General features: G+C 33.4%; 1 protein-coding gene across 3 annotated transcripts in view; it reads right to left on the reverse strand.

Annotated features, from left to right (window-relative positions):
* The window catches only part of LOC114025632 (vacuolar protein sorting-associated protein 13A-like), a 282,189-nt gene that overhangs the window by 210,854 nt on the left and 48,293 nt on the right, over positions 1 to 23,042 (reverse strand). For all 3 annotated transcript variants that reach the window (XM_027839097.1, XM_027839099.1, XM_027839098.1), the window contains exons 8-23: positions 22,824 to 22,883; positions 22,501 to 22,584; positions 21,710 to 21,767; positions 19,934 to 20,061; positions 19,607 to 19,713; positions 17,841 to 18,012; positions 16,161 to 16,223; positions 15,518 to 15,638; positions 13,647 to 13,741; positions 12,359 to 12,501; positions 10,483 to 10,672; positions 10,273 to 10,387; positions 8,980 to 9,116; positions 8,384 to 8,516; positions 7,222 to 7,339; positions 3,170 to 3,308 (exon numbers count right to left, since the gene is read on the reverse strand). In XM_027839097.1, the coding sequence (XP_027694898.1) occupies positions 3,170 to 3,308; positions 7,222 to 7,339; positions 8,384 to 8,516; positions 8,980 to 9,116; positions 10,273 to 10,387; positions 10,483 to 10,672; positions 12,359 to 12,501; positions 13,647 to 13,741; positions 15,518 to 15,638; positions 16,161 to 16,223; positions 17,841 to 18,012; positions 19,607 to 19,713; positions 19,934 to 20,061; positions 21,710 to 21,767; positions 22,501 to 22,584; positions 22,824 to 22,883 (1,863 nt within the window). The remainder of the gene's footprint in view (positions 1 to 3,169; positions 3,309 to 7,221; positions 7,340 to 8,383; positions 8,517 to 8,979; positions 9,117 to 10,272; positions 10,388 to 10,482; positions 10,673 to 12,358; positions 12,502 to 13,646; positions 13,742 to 15,517; positions 15,639 to 16,160; positions 16,224 to 17,840; positions 18,013 to 19,606; positions 19,714 to 19,933; positions 20,062 to 21,709; positions 21,768 to 22,500; positions 22,585 to 22,823; positions 22,884 to 23,042) is intronic.

Consider the following 23,042-nt stretch of genomic DNA (forward strand, 5'->3'; position numbering starts at 1 on the left):
CTTGCAATATTCATAAGAATGCTTATTCAGTTTCTGCTAAACGCTTCTAGAGTCCAAGAAATTATAAGATAATTCCATCCAAATGTGGAGTACTCTAATCAATAGAAAGTTCTTCTTTATAGTCTAAATCCACTTTTCTATAACTTCTATGCATACATTATGTCCCCGTTCAATCATAAAGCTATACTGAACAAATCTTTATTCAATATGTTTCCTTAAGCTGTGTCTATAAGTGATAATTATATACAGATTATGCACAACAGGAGTCCTATCAGTTAATAAGGACACATCTTACACAATTCATACATTATGTAATTCAAGTATATTATTTCTTACTGAGGGCAGTAACAAAAAAGACCAAAAGTAGACGAAGAAAACATGGTTCAAATATGTAAACACAGGTAAAAGCAGCAGTATAAATTTAATCTTAATTGGAACATTTTGATACTCATTCTTTCTTTAGGAACATTAAGATCTTTAGCATGATACACAAAACAAATTTTAAAATATGCTAATAAAAAAATGCCAAAGTTGAGGTCTTTCCAAATTAGTTTTAATTAGGTGATAATGGCAATACATTGTTTGAATCCAAATGGATATTTCAAATACTTGAAAAGTTTACTTTCTCAAATAAACTATTTTCCTTTCTAACTTGTTATTAATTTGATTATCAAATTATCTCTTTATTCATACAGTTTAATAACCAACTCTTGACTGTTTACAAATTCTGAATTAGAGGAGTTCAAATTAAAAGGACTTGACTTTGCTATTTCATTCAAATTAATTTGAAAGGGTATGGGGCTATATAAAAACAATGTGCAGAAAAAAACCAACATCAATAACAGCTTAAGAGAATTTTCTTCATAATGAATCTACATCTTTCATGTACTACTATCAAAAAAATTTTCCGTAGTTCTACACAGAACCAGGCAGATCTCCAAGGTAAGTACTGATTCTGTTGTTGTCGTTGTTGCTGAGTCATTTCAGTCATGTCCAACTCTTCGTGGCCCCGTGTGGGGTTTTCTTGGCAGAGATGCTAGAGTGATTTGCCCTTTCCTTCTCCGGCTCATTTTATAGATAAGGAACTGAGATAAACAGGACTAAGTGATTTGCTCAGGGTCACATAGCTAGTATGTGTTCTGAGGCCATATTGGAATTCATGAAGGTGAGTTTTCCTAATTCCAAGCTCAGTGCTCTATCTACTGTACCACCTAGCTGCCCTTAAGGAATGATTAGAGCATTTTTTTTTAAAAAAGTCACCTGAGTGTGTCCATTTTAAACGTGTTCAGAGGACTCACCAATCAACTTACATTTCTCAAAAGATAAGACAGAAAATAGAAGCAAGGGACAAGTAAAACAGATGAACGAATATTACTATAAGACAATGCCAGGTATGTTAAAGTTCTGAATGAGCTGAAGTTGTTGATTAAAAAAAAAAGATAATTAAAGAAAAGAGTATTCGAAAAGTAGCAGTTCATGTTTCTACGTCAATTGGGAAGGAGGTCTCCAGTGAAGTGTCACAGAGAACTGTGTTTAGTCTGTACTCTTTAATATTTTTATCAATGATATGCATACTTAATGAATTTATAGATGACACAGAGTATGGAAAGATAACTAAAATAATAAATAACAGAATCTAAAAACATTTTGAAAGACAAGAACATTGGGTTAAATCTAATACACATGAAGTTTAAATAGGGATAAATGTAAAACCTTATCCTTGGGTTCAAGAAAATGACCTCACAGGTACAAGATGAGGGTGTCTGGTTTACATAGCAGTTTATCTGAAAAAGATCTCAGTGTTTTAATGTACTACAAGCTCAGTATAGAAGAATAATGTATTAAAGCAGCCAAAAAATTAACTTACTAACTTGGGCTAAATCAAGAAAGGCATAATATTGCAGGAATATTCAAGGAATAAGAGGGTAGCCCCACACCATTATGCCTTGGTCAGACTACATCTAGAATATCCCATTCAATTCTGGGCACCACAGTTAAGGAAAGACACTGATAAATATTCAAAGTAGAGTAATCAGGATAGTGAAGAGCATTTAGTCCATGCCACAAGGAGATTTGTTGAAGGAATATTTAGCTTGAAAAAGAGAAGACTCGGGAGACATATAGCTATCTTCTACTATTTGAAGGACTATTATGTGGTAGATGGATTAGACTTGTTCCATTTGTTCCTGGAAGGGGGCAAGAGAACAGGAGTGAGATGGTTTGGGTTTGTGAAAATGAAAGAAATGATTATTTTTTTCATATATTAATAATCAATTATTAATTAGGAGTAAGGTTTTCCCTTTCAGAATGAATCCCTGTAGGTTATTCAGCCAGTTTCTGAAAGACACTGCTGATAAATGAGACTGCCCAAATCCTTGGGGTAAGTACATTTCAAACAGAAATCTTGCCCTAAGGAAATAAGCCCCTGCCCATGGGACCTTCTATTAGAATTTAGGGTAATCCAGTTTATGAAGTGGACAACCAGCCAGAGAAGTCTGGGTAAAGATGGATTCTTTTGTCCAGATTGTTGGAGGCAGCCGAGTTTCACAGTCAGGCCATGTTCTCAGCAGGAAGAGCTTAAGACTTTTAGTTCACTTCTCATTATAATATTCATTCTCTCATTAATTGTTAACCAATCAGAGTTCACTTCCAGCTGTCAGGACATCCATTCTTCCAATGACATTTAAACTCTCAGAAGGCCCCCAAAGTTTGTCTTTGGTTTACAAAAGTCAATGACCATCATTTCGTTAATTATTTGCTAACCATAATTAATAGATTATTAATTATCCAGAAATTATGTCTTTTGAACTTTGCATACATCAAAAAGGGTTGACAATATAGAATTAGGAGCATTAGGGAGGAAGCCGAAAAAAGGGGTTTGAGGTGTTGTAGAATAAGACATTTTCCAACAAACAGAGCTATCCAGAAATGTAATGAACTGCCTTGGGAGACAGATACCCCTAAGTGAAGATTTTCAAGCAAAAACATAATGACCACACGCTGCAGTAGAGATTCCTTTGTGGACATGAAGTAAAGTAGATGGATGTTGAGGTCCCTTCCAATTCTAAAATTCTGAGATTTTGTAAAATTATTTTGTTGTAAGAGAATTTTCTTGAAGTTTCAAATATCCATTGTAATATTTCTTTAATAATTTAAAACAATACTTTACCACAGAAGCTCTTGCAGGAGCAGATACATCAGTTCCACTTTGTAGCCTTGGAATGCTTTTAACTAATTCCAAAATCTCTCTTAATTTTTGATCTGAAACTTGCAAAGAAAGTAGAGGGAGATGTCCAAAAACTTTGAATCTATTCCAAAAAGATGAGAAATCATTAAAAACAAAAAATTTAAGTTAATTAAGACTTAACTAAGAGAAAATTGTATTTTTCATCTTTTTCCTTGAAATCAGTCACATACATATACACAGTTATTCCCTGAGTGCTAATTCTCCCAGATTTCCCTTTCATTTTTAAACCTTTTCTCTCCAATTATGGAATGAAAGGCTTGTCTCTCATTTTAATCATTTCAGTTAGTAGCAAAAGAGGGTTTTTTGAAGAGGAGAGTTTTTTCTTTGTCCTTCAAATTACAAAAGGACTAAAGATAAATAGCTTAACTATTTTAAGGCACTTGGGGCCTTGAGGGTGAGAAATGGCAAAGCTGAGTCAAAAATGAAAGTACGATACCTGAGCTTTCCCCTCATTCTTTCAAGTCTAAGCTCTTTCTTCACTGCATCACTACAGACCAAGATTCCCAGGAGCTAAGGATCCAAAATCTATTCTCATCTACCTCTTTCCTTCTAGGACTGGGTCTCTCCCCTCCATGCCTGAAGTAAAATTAGCATACTATTACCCTCTAGGCAAACAATTGAAAAGACTCAGAGGTCAATATTTCTGCTGTCTAAAATTCAAGTCATCAAAGATGAAGAAAGAAAGTGGACATCCAAATACTGCTTAGGGTGAATGGGGAAGAAAGAGACTATTGGAGATGATCAGTGAAAAAGTTACATTGACAGGGAAGACAAAAAACTTCAGCCTTATTGGAACAAGACTGGTCATAAAAGGACAATTAAATGCTAGTTATTAGATAATAATAATCAGACTTTTAATGTGTTGATAGTATGATAGCACTACTGGCAATAATGATGATAATAGCAGTGATATGATGATAATAATGATATTAATGATGAAACAGTAGATAGTATCAAAGAAATAACGGATGCTAGTTGTCAATTCTGAAGTATATAATAGGTGAGAAATCCAAATTCAGACTTGATTCGAGTCCTACATGAATAAGGGTTATTACAGGGGTGAGGAACCTGCAGCTTTAAGGCCACATGTGGCCCCTTAGGTCCTCAAGTGCAACTTTTTGACTAAATCCAAATTTTACAGAACAAATCTTTTTATTTTTATTAATATGTTGTTTGTCTTTTATATTTTTATTTTATTTTTAAAATGAACGTATCTGGGGGCAATTAGGTGGCACAGTGTATAAAGCACTCGCCCTGGAGTCAGGAGAACCAGAGTTCAAATCCAGCCTCAGACACATAACACTCACTAGCTGTGTGACTCTGGGCAAGTCATTTAACCCCAATTGCCTCACCAAAAATAAATAAATTAAAATAAAATAAAAATGAACATATTTAAAATACCAAAGAATAAAATAAGTTTCAACGAAATAATCCTCCCAGATTGCCCAGCGCAATTAGAATATCAGTAAGGCATAAGAGCTAACTTGACAGCTGCTACACTCATTATTTAGTTATAACTTCCTCCACCTGACTGGCACCACTACCACATGAGGCTGGCTGATGAGAGTTTATGGGGGTCGAGTACAACAGTCTTTTACCAGATTTTGACAATGATGCACTGTGTTTCTATTTGAAATGGAATTTGTGAATAGTTGTATAGTTTAACAGTATATTTTAATTCTAACAGTCCATCATGTCAAAGAAGACCAACAGAACACTGAAAAAAACGTTATTTTTAAATGAGGATTGGAAATTGCAATATTACTTTGTTTCTGCTAAAGATAAGATGATTTGCTTGCTTTGTGATACTGCAATATCAACATTAAAGAAATTCAATGCTCATCAGCATTATAACACTCATAAGGACAACAAATATTTTCAATCAGAGGGAGAGGCATGAAAGGTTGTACTACAGAAATTGAAAGATGAAAAGCAAAAGCAAAGACAAATCTTTCAAGTAGCAATAAGACCTGGAAATAATGCCACTGAAGCAACTTATGAATACATATATATAAATATATACTCAGGAAAAAAGGGAAGCCATTCAGTGATGGAGAAATTGTGGAAAAAATACACTGTCGGAAGTCGTAGGATACTTGATCCTGATAACATTTGAAAGTACAAACAACTGCCTCTTTCAAGGAGAACCATAACTGATCAGCAGCATGAATTTACCTTCAACTTAACAGACCAACTTCATGCAGTATTTCAAGAGGAAAATATATATTATTCAATGACTTTGGATGAATCAACCAATACTACTAACTTGGTATAGGTTTTATACTTTATTTGGGTCATAACAGGAGATTTTCTTTGCTATGAAGAGTTTCTCACTTTGGGCACTCTTGTGAACAGAAAACGGAGAATAGATATCTTTAACAACTTTTAAGATAAATATCATGAAGTTGGATTGAATGTGGTATATTTAGTGAGTGTATATGGCACACCCTTCCATGACAGGAAGGGTTTATTGCACAGATAAAAAAAGTATTAACAGATCCAGATGCCCTCATTTCTTTTCATTTTGCATCAGCAAAACCTCTGTGCTGAAGTTATTATTTTAAGTGACACTTTGCAACAAGTCATAAGTATTGTTAACTACTCTCACAAATGCAACACAGAATCATCAGTTTCGTAACATGCTAAAGTTGAATGACGAAGTATTCAGTGTGGATTTGCCACATCTTTCTAAAGTGTGTTTGCTATTGCAGGGACAGGTGTTAGCCAAAATTTTATCTCTGCGAGAATAGATGGTTAAATTTTATAAAGAACAGAATCAATAATGTGAATTACTGAAAGAAGATTTCTATAGGAATGTTGCATTTCTCTGTGATATGTCAAATCAAAACAACTTGACAATTTCTTTGCAAAGTAAAACTAAGTCTATATACGATATGTGGCAAAAAAAATCCAAGCATTTCAAAAATAGCTATCTTTTTTCAAAATACTTCTGCTTCAAAATGAAAATTTGGATGAACACTCTCCTCAGTTAGCAGAGGTCACAGATGAGCAGGATGATATATGCAAATCATTTGCAGAATACACAACTGTTATAGAGCTATTACATTGGAGAATACAATGAAAGGTTCACTGACTTTGAGAATCCTAACATCACGCTCAAATTAGCATTTCAGCCTCACCTAGTTGGTATTACCAAGGCAACTAAAAAATTACAGATGGAATTGATTGAGCTCTCAGGAGATGACATTTTAAAGTCACCGTTTGATGCTAAGAAAGATCCAACTGAAATATGGAAAAATACAGTAGAATACCCACACCTTCAGCAACATTGTCTGAAAAATGCTTTCTTGATTTTCAACCACTTATTGCTTGAATCTACATTCTCCTACATAACCCAAATCAAGATGCCCTTAAGGTCACAAATGACTGATATCCATCAAGAGGATCAACTGAAACTGTGGACCTTCATGCTGCAACCAAATATTCAAATGCTTTCCAACAAAAAGCAGACACAAAAAAAGTCATTAAAATGTTAGTTAAGTTTAAAACTAACAGTTTTCATTTTTTTTAAAATTACCCAGTATTTATTAGTTAGGTGATGTACATTTTTATATATATCTAACTGAAGTTTTTTGAATGTGGCCTTCTTTGATTACACCTAAATACTAATGCTGCCTTCTACCATGAAAAGGTTTCCCACTTGGGTTAGTACAAGCAGGTATTATACTTGTATAACAAAATATATTCTAAGAAGAACAGTAAAACACTGTTATTATGGGTCATCTTCTAAAACAAGCAATTAAATTCATTATATATAGCCAGACATTAAAATGGTATTTGTTTAAATATAGGGTAATGTCTATGAATTAAATTCATTCATTCAGCCAGACACTAAAATCTATTTGTTAAAAAGAGTTCTCTACATCTTTTAAAAGAGTCAAATACATGAAATATTTTCCTAATGATCCAATTACTAAAAAACAAAGCCCTTATAACCAAGAGATGAAACCTACTTAGGCATTCTTATATCTGTGACAACCATGGACTTGGACAATTCCACATTAAAATGCAGCGGCCTCAAGATATGCTGATGAGAAGACTTGAGCTTTCGAGCTTCTTTCCAATCATCACCTAGAAACAATAAATTAACTATATATATATTTGCTATACATAGGATCTGAAAGCTTCAGCATAATCCTGAACACTTCCCACCAGCATCTGTTTATTACCATCCTCCCTTGATCATAGTGATCCCCCAGGTTTGTTTTCTCTACTTCTTTTTTCTCTTGCTGCTGCTTAAAGTTCCTGTTGACCTACACTATTGAGGGGCTTCCTAACAAGCCAGAGGTATTAGATTAAAGCAGTAAATATCATGGAAGAGGAAGTTAACTCATTTTAGAAGGAAAGACAGGCCAGGCAGAGAGGGCACATCTCAGGACTGATATTTACAAAAATCAAATAGTAACTTGAATAATTTCACTATTTAGCTCCCAACCTCCAATATGCAAGTACATTTAAAGAATGGGCGTCTTTCTTTTTTTTTTTAAAGAGCACTTATGGTATCAATGAAATTTTGTTTAATAAAGCAGTCAATCTGCTCTATATAGGAACAGTATCACAATCATAGGAAAGTATGTAACACCAGGAGATTTCATCCTTTCTTTACAACATCTCCCCAAACATTAGCAATGAGTAGTGTTAACGAGCTTTAAGAATTGTTGTTCATAAAATATGCAAATTAACTCCCCTAACAAAAGTATTAAAATATAGCAATATATTGATTTTGTACAGGAAATTTTTGACAAATTTTTCTCTACAACTGCACTTTATGTCTTTGGTTCTGGAAATGCAAACTAATTTTAACATTGGCAAAATCAGGATATAATTTCAAAGATAATTACAGCATATCCCAGAACCAAATTTGTATTAACTTTGGTGTAACCACTATTTTAGATTAAAAACTGACAGTTTGGTAAAAGAAAAACTAAACTCTAACTCCAAGAAAATCCTTGAATTATATTCAATCCTATTGAGTCATCTGAGTTCTCATACTATGAGAATGTTATACCCAAAGAAGAAAATAATTCTAAAGGATGAAACTTCCAATAAAAAATGCCCAAGACTCAAATTTAGAGAATACAAGGGGAAAAAAACAATGATTTATGTTATACTTACCAGCTGTGCTAAAAAGTAGCTGTACGCTACTAAGCTGAATATCAAAATTATCATAAGCTCTAGACATAATCTCTTCGATATTACACTGACTTATTTCAATGTGTGGTAACTCAGAACGCTTCCTGCTTGATACCTTAAAAGTAAATATTATGAAGATGTATTTACAACAGTTCAAAGTATGGCTTCACTTTAAAGTTTCCATTTTTGACAAATCGAAAATAAATAACTGGGAACAATATGAATTCATAGATAGGGAAAAAAAGACCGTAACAAAATGAGATAGGTAACCTGCTTTTTCACAAGAAATGCATCACAAATTATGTGGCTCATCCTGTACATCTTCATTTAGAGATGTACTGAACCAACCTGACTAGATGAAAATTCAAATTATTTTCAATCATCAAGGAAGGAGATTTCATCTGCTAATTTTGGTAACAGGTTATATCTTAAAAAAAAAAAGTATTATACGTACCATGGCGTACTATCCATGTAACAAGCTAGGTTTCATTTCATCAACAACAAAGAGGTAGTAAACATATTCAGAATTATCAATGTAATATTTAGCAAACTTTATATATGATATTATAAATGTATACCTTTAGATGACCAAGATCCAAGAGAAGTATATTTGATGTGGGAGTATAAAATCCATTTTGAGGAATAATAATGTATGAAGCCTTCATATTAATTTTGAGATCAAGAATTTTCTGTGTTTCAATAACATACAATAAACCTTTAAAATAAAAAACTTTATAATTAGTCATTTTTAATTACAACTAGAATACAATTAGTATTTGTTGCCTAATTTATATGTCAATTAAATATTAAGTAAATCTGAGAGTTGAATATATAATTTTAACATACATACTACAGAGACAATCAACTTCACAAATGTAGTAACCATCATAATACAATTAGGAAGATTTAAAACTGGCTGAATAATCATATAAAAGATAAATTAATGAAATGAACAAAAATGAACATTAATAAATTAATGTCACTATGGAAGTCTCCAAGAATACAACAGGTCACCGTCCTCCATTAATCATCAAAGGTAACACTTCTGTCCTTTAATTAGCCACTCTGTTGAACTCATCATATGTATACAATTTCAAACTAGTTTTTGTATATTTGGGTACATGTCTCATTTCCCCTACTACAACATGGCATCCATGGACAGGCACAAACTGACTGCAACATAACTAGCACAGAAAAAGTGACATAAAAATATCATTCAGGAAAACATAAGATTACAAATAGAGGTGAACTTAGCAAGGAAGTATGACATAAGAAGACTGAGCAATAACAAACAGAAAGGGAAAGTAGGAGAAAGGAAGGAAAAGGAAAAACAAGACTAGGTGTCAAAAGAAATAAGTTGAAAACCAACCTTAGTATCCCCCCTAAAAGAGTAACCACAGGCTTAAAAGTGCAAATTTAGTTTTGATCCTTTCAAATGTGAAAAGGATTATTTACTACCATTTTTTAGGGGGAGGGGAATTCATGATTTTACTTATGTAGGGAACTCCCAATCAAGGAAATTTTTTTCCCAAAGGCAGAACAGTAAGTGTTGGGACAATTTACATTCTCAAAGAAATTACTCAGGCACTGAGAGATTAAATGACTTGCCCAGGATCACAAGACGAGGATGTGTCAGAGGCAGGACTTGAATCTAGAAATTCCTGAGGACTTCCTCCACTACACCAAAATGCTTCACATTTATTACCATATTGGTCTTTAAAGATAAAAACATATCAAATCAAATTCCATAATAATTTATCTAGAAAAATAAAGGTTTAAGATTATAGCCTTTAAAATAATAAACTAAGCATTTCTTTATGTGTTAAGTGACTTTGTCTTTTGATTCACCAGCAGTGAATATTGGCATTTACCTGTTGCTGTTTTCTCACGAAATTCTTCCAGTTTCATCAAAGTTGCTGTTGTCAACTGTGCCAAATGAACTTCTTTTGGGGGCCGAAAGAATTCCACTATACTATTCATCGTTTTCTGTTAAAATACAATTATCACTAACATGATACACAAGCTTATTTCTACATGGACATCAAAGAAAAAGCTATGATGACAGAAAGATCTTTACTTACTGCATCATATATGATTTCCAAAGGCTCAGCTTCTATAACACATCTCTGAGCAGCAGATCCATCTAATGGGTTGGTCTCAAACATAATTTTGAAAAGTGAAGAAGTGTCATCCAATGGAGAAAGGAGACAAGGTTTTGAGTCATAACTTGATGAACCAGTAACATGAAATGAGTCTATCTTACTTTCAAATCTATATAAAAAAGGACAGCACAAAAATTTAAATACAAAATAAGTATTTTCAATATTAAAAACATAAAACAAAAATAGTTTAAATTAAAATTTCATAATTCCCAATCAATAAATTCAAGGAAAAATATTTGTCTGAAGTGGTAGAGCTTTAAATGTGTGTCAGTCTGCTTTATTGGTTCTTTATTTTAGTCATAACCACAAAAAGTGGTTATCGTCCCTCAAAGTTCTGTTCTGAGCCCTCTTCTCTTATCTCTCTTTATTATCTCACTTGGTGATCTCATGAACTGTGATGGTTCAATTATTAACTAAATGCAAATGATTCCCTCTCTGTATATGTAGCTCTGATCTCTCTCCTGAGCTACACTGCAATATCACCACCTGCCTTTTGGACATCTTGAACTGAATATCCCATAAGCATCTCAAACTCAATATGACCAAAACAGAACCCATTACCTTTATCCCCAAAATCCTTTCCCATTCCTAAGTTCCCTGTAATACTGAAGGTACCACCATCCTCCCAGTCATCCAGATTTGCAACCCTGGTGTCATTTTTGATTCCTCCCTCACCCCATACATTCAATTAGTTGATAAAACCTCTTGGCACTTGACCTTTATAGTATCTCTCAGGTACATCCTGCCCCTTCTCTTCACTCACAGTCATCACTCCGGTTCAGGCCCTTGCCTGGACTACTACAATAGTCTTTTAACCAACCTCCTTGCCTCACCATACCAGTCCATCCTCCATTCAGACTCCACAATGATTTTCCTAAATCATGGGCCTGAAAATGCCACCCCAGTACTCACCAAACTCCAGTGGCTTCCCATCACCTACAGGATTAAATATAAAGTCCTTTCTGACCCGTAAAGCTCTTTAAAACCTGGCCGCCTCCTTTATTTCCATTCTTCCTCCACGTTAATCCCTTCCACACAGTCTCAGATCTGGCTATTCTATCCTATTTGCTGTTCCTGCTGTTCACTCCATCTCCCCTTCCTTTGCACAGGCTGTCCTCCATGCCTGGAATGTTCTCACTACTTGCTTCACCTGACTTCCTTCAAATTTCACCTTCTACACCTTCTTTCACCTTCTTTCTTGGTCTACCCAACTACTGGTGCCTTCCCCCCTTAGATTACCTTTCATCTATTCTGTCTATATTTTGTACATACATAGTTATTTACATGTTGTCTCACACATTCGATTGTCATCTCTCTGAAGGCAGAGACTATTTTTGCCTTTCTCTGTATCACCAGCCCTAAGCATAATGCCTGCCACATACTAAGTGCTTAATTAATGCATGTTGATTTTATATTAATTTGAAACTTTTCTCAATACCTACTTAGTGATCTAGAAAAGCTAGCATTTATTATACGTATTAAGTTCAACTTTGAAAGGAAGAATCATCAAATTCCATAACAAGACTGAAACACAATAAAACTGGTTGGTGACTGCACGTTGCTTCTCACACCAAAAACAAGTTCTGAACATATTTTAAAATTATACAAAAGTTATAAAAACTATATTTAAAAAACTTTTAAACAGTATTAAAACTATTAAAAACTATTAAAAACTATTAAACAGTAGCATGCCTATGGAAATACTGAAGAATAAGTAAGACTCTAACATATTCTAATTCTTACATTGTGACCTTTCCTCATAATAGGATTAAAATTAAGATAGATGGGTGCTTACTTTATTGCTTGTGCTCCCGGTCGTTGTATGATCAATGTGCTGAATTCTCCTAAGGAAATATGTACCAACTCAGATTTTTTCTGCTTTTCCCTTAAAGAAATATGCATGCTTTCCAAGCGTACAGATAATTTTTTGGCTTCGTACTAGGGAATATGTAAAGAAGCATAAAAAGAAAATTGAACAAAAAATGAACATATCTATTATTATTTCCACAACCTTTATTTCAAAGAATCTAAAATACTTTAAATACATCTAGTTATAAAGTCGTTATATGACATGAGGAAATAGGTAGCAATTCTTAATCTCTATTTTGCAATGGGAAATGTTATATTCACAAATAAATTATATAACAAAATGACTATACTACAAAGATAAGCATTCAATTTGTTGTTCAATCATGTCTGATTCTTTGTGACTCCATTTGGGGGTTTTCTTGGCAAAGATACTGAGTAATTTGCCATTTCCTTCTCCAGCTTTTTTTATAGAAGAAGAAACTGAGGCACACAAGGTTAAGTGACTTGTCCAGGGACACAGCCAGTAAAAGTGTCTGAGGACAGATCTGAACTCATGAAGATAAGTCTTCCTGAATCCAAGCCCAGCACTCTATTTACTGCACCACCTGGCAGCCAAGCATTTGACAGTACTGGTTGAAAAACCCTTCAAGTGTGGTATATACCTACCCCAGTTGTTTTCCCTGGTTCTCCTAAGAGCCAGTGCATGAAGGAATTTGTGGGGGGTAGGGAGGTACACTGGGTCAGAGCCAAAATGCTGCGGCTCAGCTCTTCTTGAACTACCAATGAAGAATAAATGAATTCAAAATGAGCCATAGCAGGCTGGGGAGCCTCTAGTTAGTCAAAATCAGGAAGGATTTCTCTACCTTACGAACACAGAACTAGAAGTCAATGCATTGGTGCCTAGCTCAGAAACTTTAGGGAACATATTTCTGCAAAACCATCTTCTTTATATTCAAAAGGGGCTTTGACTTAATGACCATAAGATCCTTTCGGCTTTAAAGTGTCATAATTTAGGATCAAATCCTTATAGATTGGTTTTCATTGTTTTGTTTTTTTTGATCGCCACTTCTGATATGGTAACAAATGCTAAATCTTTTAAGAATATCAAAACATTCATTAAAGATAAATGAAATAAACTATTTTACACATGCATACTTATTTTGTACTACATACTTTACCAAATGTAAAAATTAGATTCCACAAAATAATAAGATGATAGAAAAAGAAATGGTTGCATCAAACATTTAGCAAATTTCCATGTAATGATAGCATACTGTTTTGGGCAACGTTGGGTCAACAGCGGTTTCACTATAACCAATTGCTTCATAGAGTTTAGCCTTCTCTTCAGCTGTCATATATTCTTCAAGACCTTACAGATTAGAAATAAAAAAAAAATAAAATTACATTAGCTGTAGTTTAGCCTTTCTTAAATGTTTTCAACATGCAATATTTCTTATGTTTTGATAATGCCTGCAAAGAATTTTGAAAGAGTATACAATGCCAGACATAAAAAAAATTAAATTATTAATTACTGACTTTAAAAAATGTTGTTTACTTTAAGGGACCGAAGGTAGATGGAATAAAAGTCCACTGATTATGAAATGGAGTATGAAAAATGTTAAGTGAGATTTTATTTTCTGAATTACAGTGAGAATTCAATTAAGAAATTCTTTGGAAATAAAGCATCCACAAAATGAAGCTGACCATAACTAAACAAAATATTCATGAATTACATAAAGAAATTATGCGTATAAACATGTTCAACTATTGCTTGCTGCCTTTAAAAAAAAATAAGGAAATAGGTTATAAACTGCTAGCAAACTGTTAAGAACAGAAAGTAATGGTCATATTACTATCCCCTAATTAACTTTCATTTTTGTCTTTGTATTCATGGTTCATTCCTTGAAACAACAACAACCAACAGCTGCAGCTAGCATTTATATAGTTTTTTAAGGTTTGCAAAGAACTTTAAAACCATTTTATCCTTACAACAACCATGGGAGATAGGCATTATTATTACCATTATTGTTATTATTATCCCCATTTTACAGATAAGGAAACTGAGGCAGTGGAGAAATTACTTATCTGGGGTCACCGAACTCAGCTTTTTCTGACTCAAAGTTCAGTGGCCAATTTGCTACCCCACCTAGCTGCCTCGTCTTCATGCATCTTCCCTACACCGCACCCTCACTCCCAACCCCTCTGATTTCCACCTCTTGCTCTGAGAAGTATACTGGAATCAATACAACCATTTGCTCTTGAAGAAGCATGACAATATTCTACTGTTCTATTCGTCATTTTTTTTTACTCTCTAGACTATAACTCCCTTCCCTGGCCACCACATTTCCATAGGAGTATTCCTCCCTACTAGAATATAAGCTCCTTGAGGGCAGAGACTGTCTCACTTTTGTATTTGTATCTCTAGCGCTTAGTATAATATTTGGGACAGAGTAACCACTTAATTATTTCCCATTCAATTTGTTCATAAAACAATTTTATCTAAGTCATTAATAAAAATATTAAAGAGCACAGGACCAAGCACCCATTCTTGGGGGAACTTACAGGAAATTTATTGGGAAAATCTCATCATTATATAAGGTACTCCAGCTCATCATCATCCTGTGCTCCTCTGATTGGAGGACAGAACATGAACTGCAAAACTTCCACTTAAGGAGGAAGCTCAGCTCAGAGCATCTCCTCATTTCTCACCTGCTGTTCTACCTTGGGACTCCAAAGATACTCCAGATACTTTCCCCAGCCCTTCCTCCCCTCCCCTCAACTTCCTTTTGCCTTTTATGTGTAGTCTTGCCCTTTTAGGTTGCAAGTTCATTGAAGGTAGAAGTTCTTCTTTTTTTCCTATTTATATCCCCAGGGCACAACAGTGGTAGGCAGACAGTAAGCCCATAATAAATATTTACTAATTAACAGAACTTCACCAGAAACTTCCTTCCAAGGTGACAATGAACCACAACTATATATCAAGTCATTAAATCAATTCCAAATCCACCAAAATGAATGAATTCACGTTTCTGAGGCAAACTGGCATTGACATGTAAATACAGAATTACAGGAATTTAGTTTTAAAAGCATATTTTCTTCAAAACTTTCGCTTCACACATTTAAAAGATTAACTAAATGAACATACTTGCAGGTTTAGCATCTGCTTGCTCATTACTGTTTGACTCTGACCAATTCCACATCCAACCAAACCAGCCTCTATTTTCCTCAGGATATGCTCCATAAATTGTAAGTCCAGCTTTCTTTATCTATGAATATTATATAAAATGAAAATTATATTAAACTATGTAATATAAAAATCAATTTATGAAATAAATTTGATGAACTGGCTTATAATTAGTACTCAAAAAAATAAATTCATACTCCTCTTTCGAAAGCCTATATGGTTAAGCAAATAAATGCCCTATGGACACACTTTTACAACAGAACATATACAAATGCATATTTATCCAAATTACGGATTCAAGAGTCTTATAACTCTCTTTAGTTTCTAAGAATTGCTGCTGACAGAGAAGTTTCCTTCTTATTATGAAAAGCAAGAATTCAGTAAAAGCCACTGTCCTTCTATAATGACGTATTTTTCTTCAATAAATTCAAGAATTTAAAGGACTACTATTTTCATAGAAAGTAACCCAAGATTAAAATGGTTAAGACACGGTCTCAGGCCAAAGTATTTTAGGTACATAAACTGGAATCCATATGATTTTATCCTCTAATTTCAAAGACCTTGGTCTTACTTTCCAGTAATTGAAAAAAATATACAAATATACCTCAACTTCCGCTTGTTGTCTTGCCAAAATGATGTTAAATACATCCAAGATCTTTTCCAAATGCTGAAAGTAAAAAGAGAAAAGATATGTTAACATCATCTATATAACTTTACATACGATATCCTCTATTAAATTATTGTAGTGTAAGTTGAGGGAAGTTTTGTGTGTCGGAAGGATGACATAGAATGAGCAAAATGAAGAAACGACGAAAGAACTAGAGAGCAGAAATGAAGAGAAATAAGTATGAAATGGGAAAACATCTCATTTTTCAAGAGTAACACCTGAAAAGCACTGCCTATACTATTAACTGCAGCAGACACTGCCACAACAAACAAAAAAGGATAAAATTTTAAAATATATTTATATGTTTGAAACATAACACAGTATAGCATTAACAAAAAAATCTATTCAATCACTTTAATTTAAATATAAACACATATTAAATGAAACTAATTCTGATTTTAGGTAATAATAAAGACCCTATGCTTTACCTTTAACAGAATAACCACAGACATGATAAAGTGATCAACTGATTCATTGCCAGGGACATCAAAACAATGATTTTTATTTTGCTTCTTCAAATCAATTAATCAACATGTTTTCAATGAATGGCATGCCTACTTTGTAATCAGCACTATGGATTTTAGCTTAGGGGAAACTAAAGAAATGAAAGGCATCATCACGGAGCAGAAAGAATCCTGAACGAAATCAGGAGACATTGGTTCTAGTCCTGATACTACTAAAAATTAACTGTATGACCTTTGGCTCACCTTTCACTTAACCAAGCTATCATTTCCTTTTGCACAAAACAAGAGAATGAAAATGTTTCATCACTAAGCTCTCTCCTAGGTCTAAGATTCTAGGATTCAATAAACTAAAAATTTACTGGTAGAAAGAAAAATGAACAAGACCACATGAACAACAATACAAGTATAAAATCTGGAGGCACAGACTAAATGTGTTAAAACTAATTCAGAGAAAGAAGAAATTAGTATAAGCCACAGTAGTTGAAAATTTTCTAAGGGGGGAAAAAAAGGACTGGATCTTGACCTTAATGGATGAATAGAATTCTGATAGTCATAGAAAAACCAAGAGGTTATGAGCACTGCAAGCAGAGCATATAAACAAAGATTTGTGTGCAGAAATTAACATAACATATATGTGACACTAAGGAAATTCTTATGATTGATTAGCATATAGGATCTGTGTTAGCAAATTGTGTGAAAAAAGGTTTAGTGATTAGACTATGTACACTTTAAAAATCTCAAAGTCTAGAAAGCCAATGTTGTAGGCACTGTTTGTAATGCAATGTTTGCAGATACTTAATCAGGGAAATGATATAATAAAAGTTTAAGATAACTGTGACCCCAGGAAGACTCCATTAATTCCAAAAAGCTTCCAGATTTAGTCAAATTCTAAAGGCTCAGATAACTTAGGAGAGTCTTCAATGGCATATAAATGACAGTTGAGAGGATGATTCCTTTATGGAAGTGAATATGGAGAAAAAATGGAAAAAGAAAAACACAATAGACAGACATTAGTAGAGGGTACAAATAGAGAAGAGGTGCCATTAACAGAAAATAACAATAAGAGTAGAATCAGGAAAATTCCAACTCTTAAAAGACAAAGGAGTTCCAAGTATAGTCAACGTATCATTGATGTTTTAAAAAAAATGCTAACCTGCAAAGAGCTTAGAATTTCATTAGTTGGCTTCTTACTTCTTATCTTTCTCTTATAAAGCTCTTTATACTGCTTCACATTTTGCCTATGTTCATAAATGTATTTCCACGACCACATGTGCAGCCTGGGCTGGATATTTACTTTAAGAATACCAGTTATTGCATACTTCCACCTAATAAAAAAAAATATATAAAATAGCTATAAGAGATAAAGCTGAAATCATATATATTCTAAAAGTACCTATTAATGAAGTGATTTATTATCTCAATGGAAAATTAGCCAGGTGATTTTTTTTCTTCTTCCCTTCTGCTATTCTTTTTGTCAGTTATAGATTACTAGTACCTTGGTCACAAGAAGGAAACAGTAAGAAGAGAAATTGGACTGAGTCAATCTTACTACCTGTACAAGAAACCAAATGGAAAGGCAAAATGCACGAAAAGAGCCAGTCTTAAGAGTCAGAAACATAAGAATTTAGGTGTCCTACCTCTGATCTATACTGCCTACGTGTCCCTAGTCAAGTCACTTAACCTCTAAAGGTACTCAATCAATTCTTTTTTTTTTTTTTTTAGTGAGGCAATTTGGTGCCTTAATTTTTAAGTGACTTGCCCAGAGTCACACAGCTAGGAAGTATTATGTGTCTGAGGTCACATTTGAACTCAGGTCCTCCTGACTCCGGGGTCAGTGCTCTACCCACTGCTCCACCTAGCTGCCCCTCAATCAATTCTTATTACAGGCGGTTAGGTGGCAGCACAGTGGATAAAGTGGTGGACCTGGAGTAAGGAAGACCTGTGTTCAAAGCCAAGCTCAGATACTTACTACCTGTGTGACCCTGGCCACTTCATTCAAACCTCTGTTTGCCTCAGTTTCCCCAACTGCAAAATGAGGACAGCAGTATCTACCTTTCAAGGATTACTATGAAAATCAAATGAAATATTTTTAAAGATTCAGCACAATATGTGGCACATGGCAGGTGCTATATAAATGCTTATTCCATTCTTCCTTTACCTTTAAAGGCTATAACAATACAATTGCCAATCTACATTAGTTAAAGAAGTTTCCTCAATGGAGTTCCTTATATCATTAAAATCAAAGGTCTGGTTAAAAAAATAAGAGGAAACAAATGAGGACAACATTTTCTAGATTTTCAAATTTCATTTTAAGAAAGTTAAGGTAGCTTGATCTAAAGGAACATATTTACACAATATGAAGTAGCTCATATATTGGAAGCTAGCTCAAGGAAGAAAAAGCCAACATGTCTAAAGGTTCCAGATAATGAAGCAAATGTAAACTGCAAAGTATTTGACAGATAAAGCTTTGGAATTCAATACCTGATAGAATATATTTGGATAACTTATTATATAAGGCTTTAAAAAATAATAGTAATAATGTTGAGCTTGGAAATTTAAAGTCAAATTTAAAAGACATGTTTTTGAATGGGAAAGTTCAGTCCTGCTAAATAATAACTTGAAAAGAGTTATATTCCAAATGCTATCATTTCAAACTTTGTATTTAATTTCAAAATTTAACATATCAAATTAATGACCCAGGAATAAATAGCTATCCTAATGATAGCCTCAAACTAACCATGTCTAAAAAATACACAAGTATCTATAAATAAGAAGGTAGAAATTAATGGGTAAAGAAAATAAACCAGCAGCGCATCCCCCTCTCTTTTAAATATACAAATTATTCCCAGAAATTATTTTAAAATATCATTTTGTAATTTTGTCTTAAATAAAACATGTTTAAGAAAAAAATATGCTTACCATTTTTTGGCATTGTTGTGAACAAGTACATCAGGCCTATATTTCCTATATGGCAGGTTTTGAGTCATCATGTCAACTGATTCAAGGAGTTCCATGATACTGAAATACTAATAAATGGAAAAAAAGTTCTTAAATGTCTCAGAAAAAAAAGTATTATCTAATCACTGAAAGTAAGCAAACGCTTCAATTACTTACCTTTTTTTAACCACAGAGAAAATAAAAAGTATATAAAGTATACTATTTAAATATTGAAGATTATAAAATTTAGCTCTCATTTTAAAATACATAGAACTGACAATTCAAAATAATTTACAAAATCAGTATCACCTGTAATTTATTCAATTCAATGCCTATATCTTGTAGCCTCACATCCAAATCCATTTTTGGTGTAGAAAAATCTAAATCTGTTCGGTGATTCATGCGAAGTTTGGCTTGAGCTGATATGGGACGGAATACTAGAAAATAACATAGATTAAAAGAAATTAAACTGAGAAAACAGATCAGCCACCTCAACTTTAGAAAGCCTCTTTTTCCGTTGTGGTTTCAACCCTTAAAACACTAAAAATGGGGAGGGTTTACAATATACTCTTTTTTCTCCTTTTCCCATTCATCTATAACTCCTGGACGGTGATAAAAAGTTTACACCACAGATCTCAAGCTTGTATTCTTGGCCTCTTGGCCAAAAAGCTCCAGAGTGCAGTGGAAACCAGACTAAAATGTAACTGGGAAATGTTTAACAAAATAAATATAAATATAATACAACCTCGGTAATGTTAATTTATGGTTTTCGAAGTCAATATGAGGCCTAGAAGAATTGATTTCTATTTGAGTTTGATGCAATGGTTTACAATTTCATATCAGATTATGATTATAAAATGCTTCCACAGACATTACAAATATTAACACCATTTTACACTGCACCTTGGAGAAATCTAAGGTCACAGAGCTAATGAGTGACTGTGTCAGGACTTAAAACCATGTCTTCTGACTTCAGCTGTTCTCCCCAATAATGGCCAAATTGCGGCATCTCTCTTTAATCAAATCTGAGAATATTTTAGAGCTGGAAGTTATCTAGAAGATATTCTAATTAATTTTTGAAGATTTTTTTATCTTTTTTTAATCCACATAATATAGTGTCTCCCTTTACTAAATATAAGGACTAACTAAATCACATATTAACATGAAATGAAGAAAAATGTAACATATACTGAAATTCCAAAATGAGAAGTAAAATAACTCATTATATGTTTGTGCAAGATACTATGGTAGACACTAGGAATACTAAAAAAAAGCAAAAAAGTCTTTGCCTTTAAAGATTTTGTTTTCTACTGGAGGAAATAAGTTGTATATAGCAGGTAAGTAAAGAAAACATATGTACAAGTAATTTAGAAAGATAGAAGAAAAATGCTGACAACTGAAGGATCAGGAAAAGCCTTGTGAAGATGCTGACACTTCAGCAAAGTCTCAAAGGGAGTCAGAGATTTCCAGGGTTAGAAGAGATGTCTAAAATATTTGAGCCTGTGTGCAAAAGCACAGTAGTGGTAGGTGAAATACTGAGGACAGGGAAAACCCCATAGTACCATTAAACTGAAAGAAAGCATCCAAGAAGCAATATAAATCAGTCTGGAAAAACAGGTTGGATTATCACAGTTATGGGTATGCTAAAAGATACATTTATATGGAATCCCTATTTAACTATTTCTTTACATACTGGACAGCTCCTTAAAACCAAAAATCATGTTCTACAAGTGGAAACAGAAAGAAGTCTATATCCAGGCTGCTGAATTATTTCAGGTTAATAACTTTAGGGAGTCCAACTCAGGAATCGAGTTAGCTATCCTCAACAATAAACTACCAATAATAAACACTTCTTGAATGTCCACAGAATATATGACAGCAACTTAACATCCATATTTTTCCTTATGCCTGGAATATTTCCCTATATTCCCCAACAGCAAGCTAAATAATAACAAACAGAAAATAAAAATGAAAGGGTTTTTTTTTTAAAAAAATAATCTAATGGGAATAGGAAATTTAATCTCATTAGGTTATCATTTAAAACTTAATGGCCATTAAAATCTTGAAAAAAAGAATATTACTCACCAAAATCATAACCTTCGGGGATAATGTCTTCATGGACAACTCCATACTTTAAGCTTTCCTATTAAAAGACAAAATTAGTTTTATTTACGGTAAACAGCAACATTGTAAAATAATATGACATTCTACTATTGCACACACCATGACCTGGTAGAAACATGTATTTTTTTTACAATCAAACACAAATTCAGTTGTAATACAAGACATTTGGCATTGGAAAAATAAGAGTAGTAAATTTAAAATAATCCTTCAAAAATCAGTATTGTAAAAGGAAATTGTTAAAAACGAATGCTCGTTCAGATAACTGGGTTCACTGAGCTCTCTTGACCTATTCTGTCTAGAAAGCAACAATAAAATAATATAGATAAATGTCATAATATAAACATTTTTCAAAATCAAATATCCAGTCACATGCATGTTTAAGTGCTTTATATATAGCCATAAAGTACTCACCCTAAGTCCTACTCTACTGCTAATTGTGGCAAGGAGTGGACTCTGTGTCCTTGAAGGTCATACCAGCCAAATGTATGCTCTGGCTGGTCTTACCAAGCAAGAAAATCTTCAAGTGTGGGATCTATGATGAATATATCTTCTTTAGGAGGACCAACTTAGCTTAATTTGGAAAGGCTCATGGCCAGATTAAGTAACGGATGAATTTAGGACCCCAGCAATTCTCATCTACAAAGTTATAGAGGGATTCTTCCTTAATACAGAAGAGTACCCATACTGAAAAAAATCACAAAACGTTAACTGAATTAAATAAGCACAGATGTATGACATTAAAATGTACTTACCAAAGATTTCTTATAGTCACCAAGCTTGTGAAACATCTCAGAATTCACATTCCAATAGCCAAAAAGGTTATCTAAACGTATTAGCTGAAAATAAAACAAGTCTAAGGTTTCAATTTATTTAAGTTCTCTTAATAAATTATAACTTTTAATGTGGATTTTGAATAGTCAGTTGAGAAGTAATCATATATTTGAGCAAATGATAAGATTTAAATCACAATCCCTTCTCTACACAGTATTATTTTCCCTTCTTAAAACAAACAAAAAAGACTCTAGCCACATGTCAAGATGTGGAGAAAATGCAATTAATATTGTCTATACTTTACCTTCCAGAACACTTTCTCGGATGCATCATGTACACATGGTTTCCAATCCTGATCAGTTGTCTAAAAAAAAGAAAAAGTCACAAATGAAATCAAAGTTTATCTAAGGGTTTAATGAAGTCTACATTTATAGCATTAAAACTATAAAATAACTCTATACACTTTGGCACATATCTCATTTAATGTACAAAACAATCTATGATATATGTACTGAAATCATTA

This window comes from Vombatus ursinus, unplaced genomic scaffold (assembly GCF_900497805.2).
Source record: "Vombatus ursinus unplaced genomic scaffold, bare-nosed wombat genome assembly UNPS02014832.1, whole genome shotgun sequence".
In the NCBI taxonomy this organism is placed as follows: Eukaryota; Metazoa; Chordata; class Mammalia; order Diprotodontia; family Vombatidae; genus Vombatus; species Vombatus ursinus.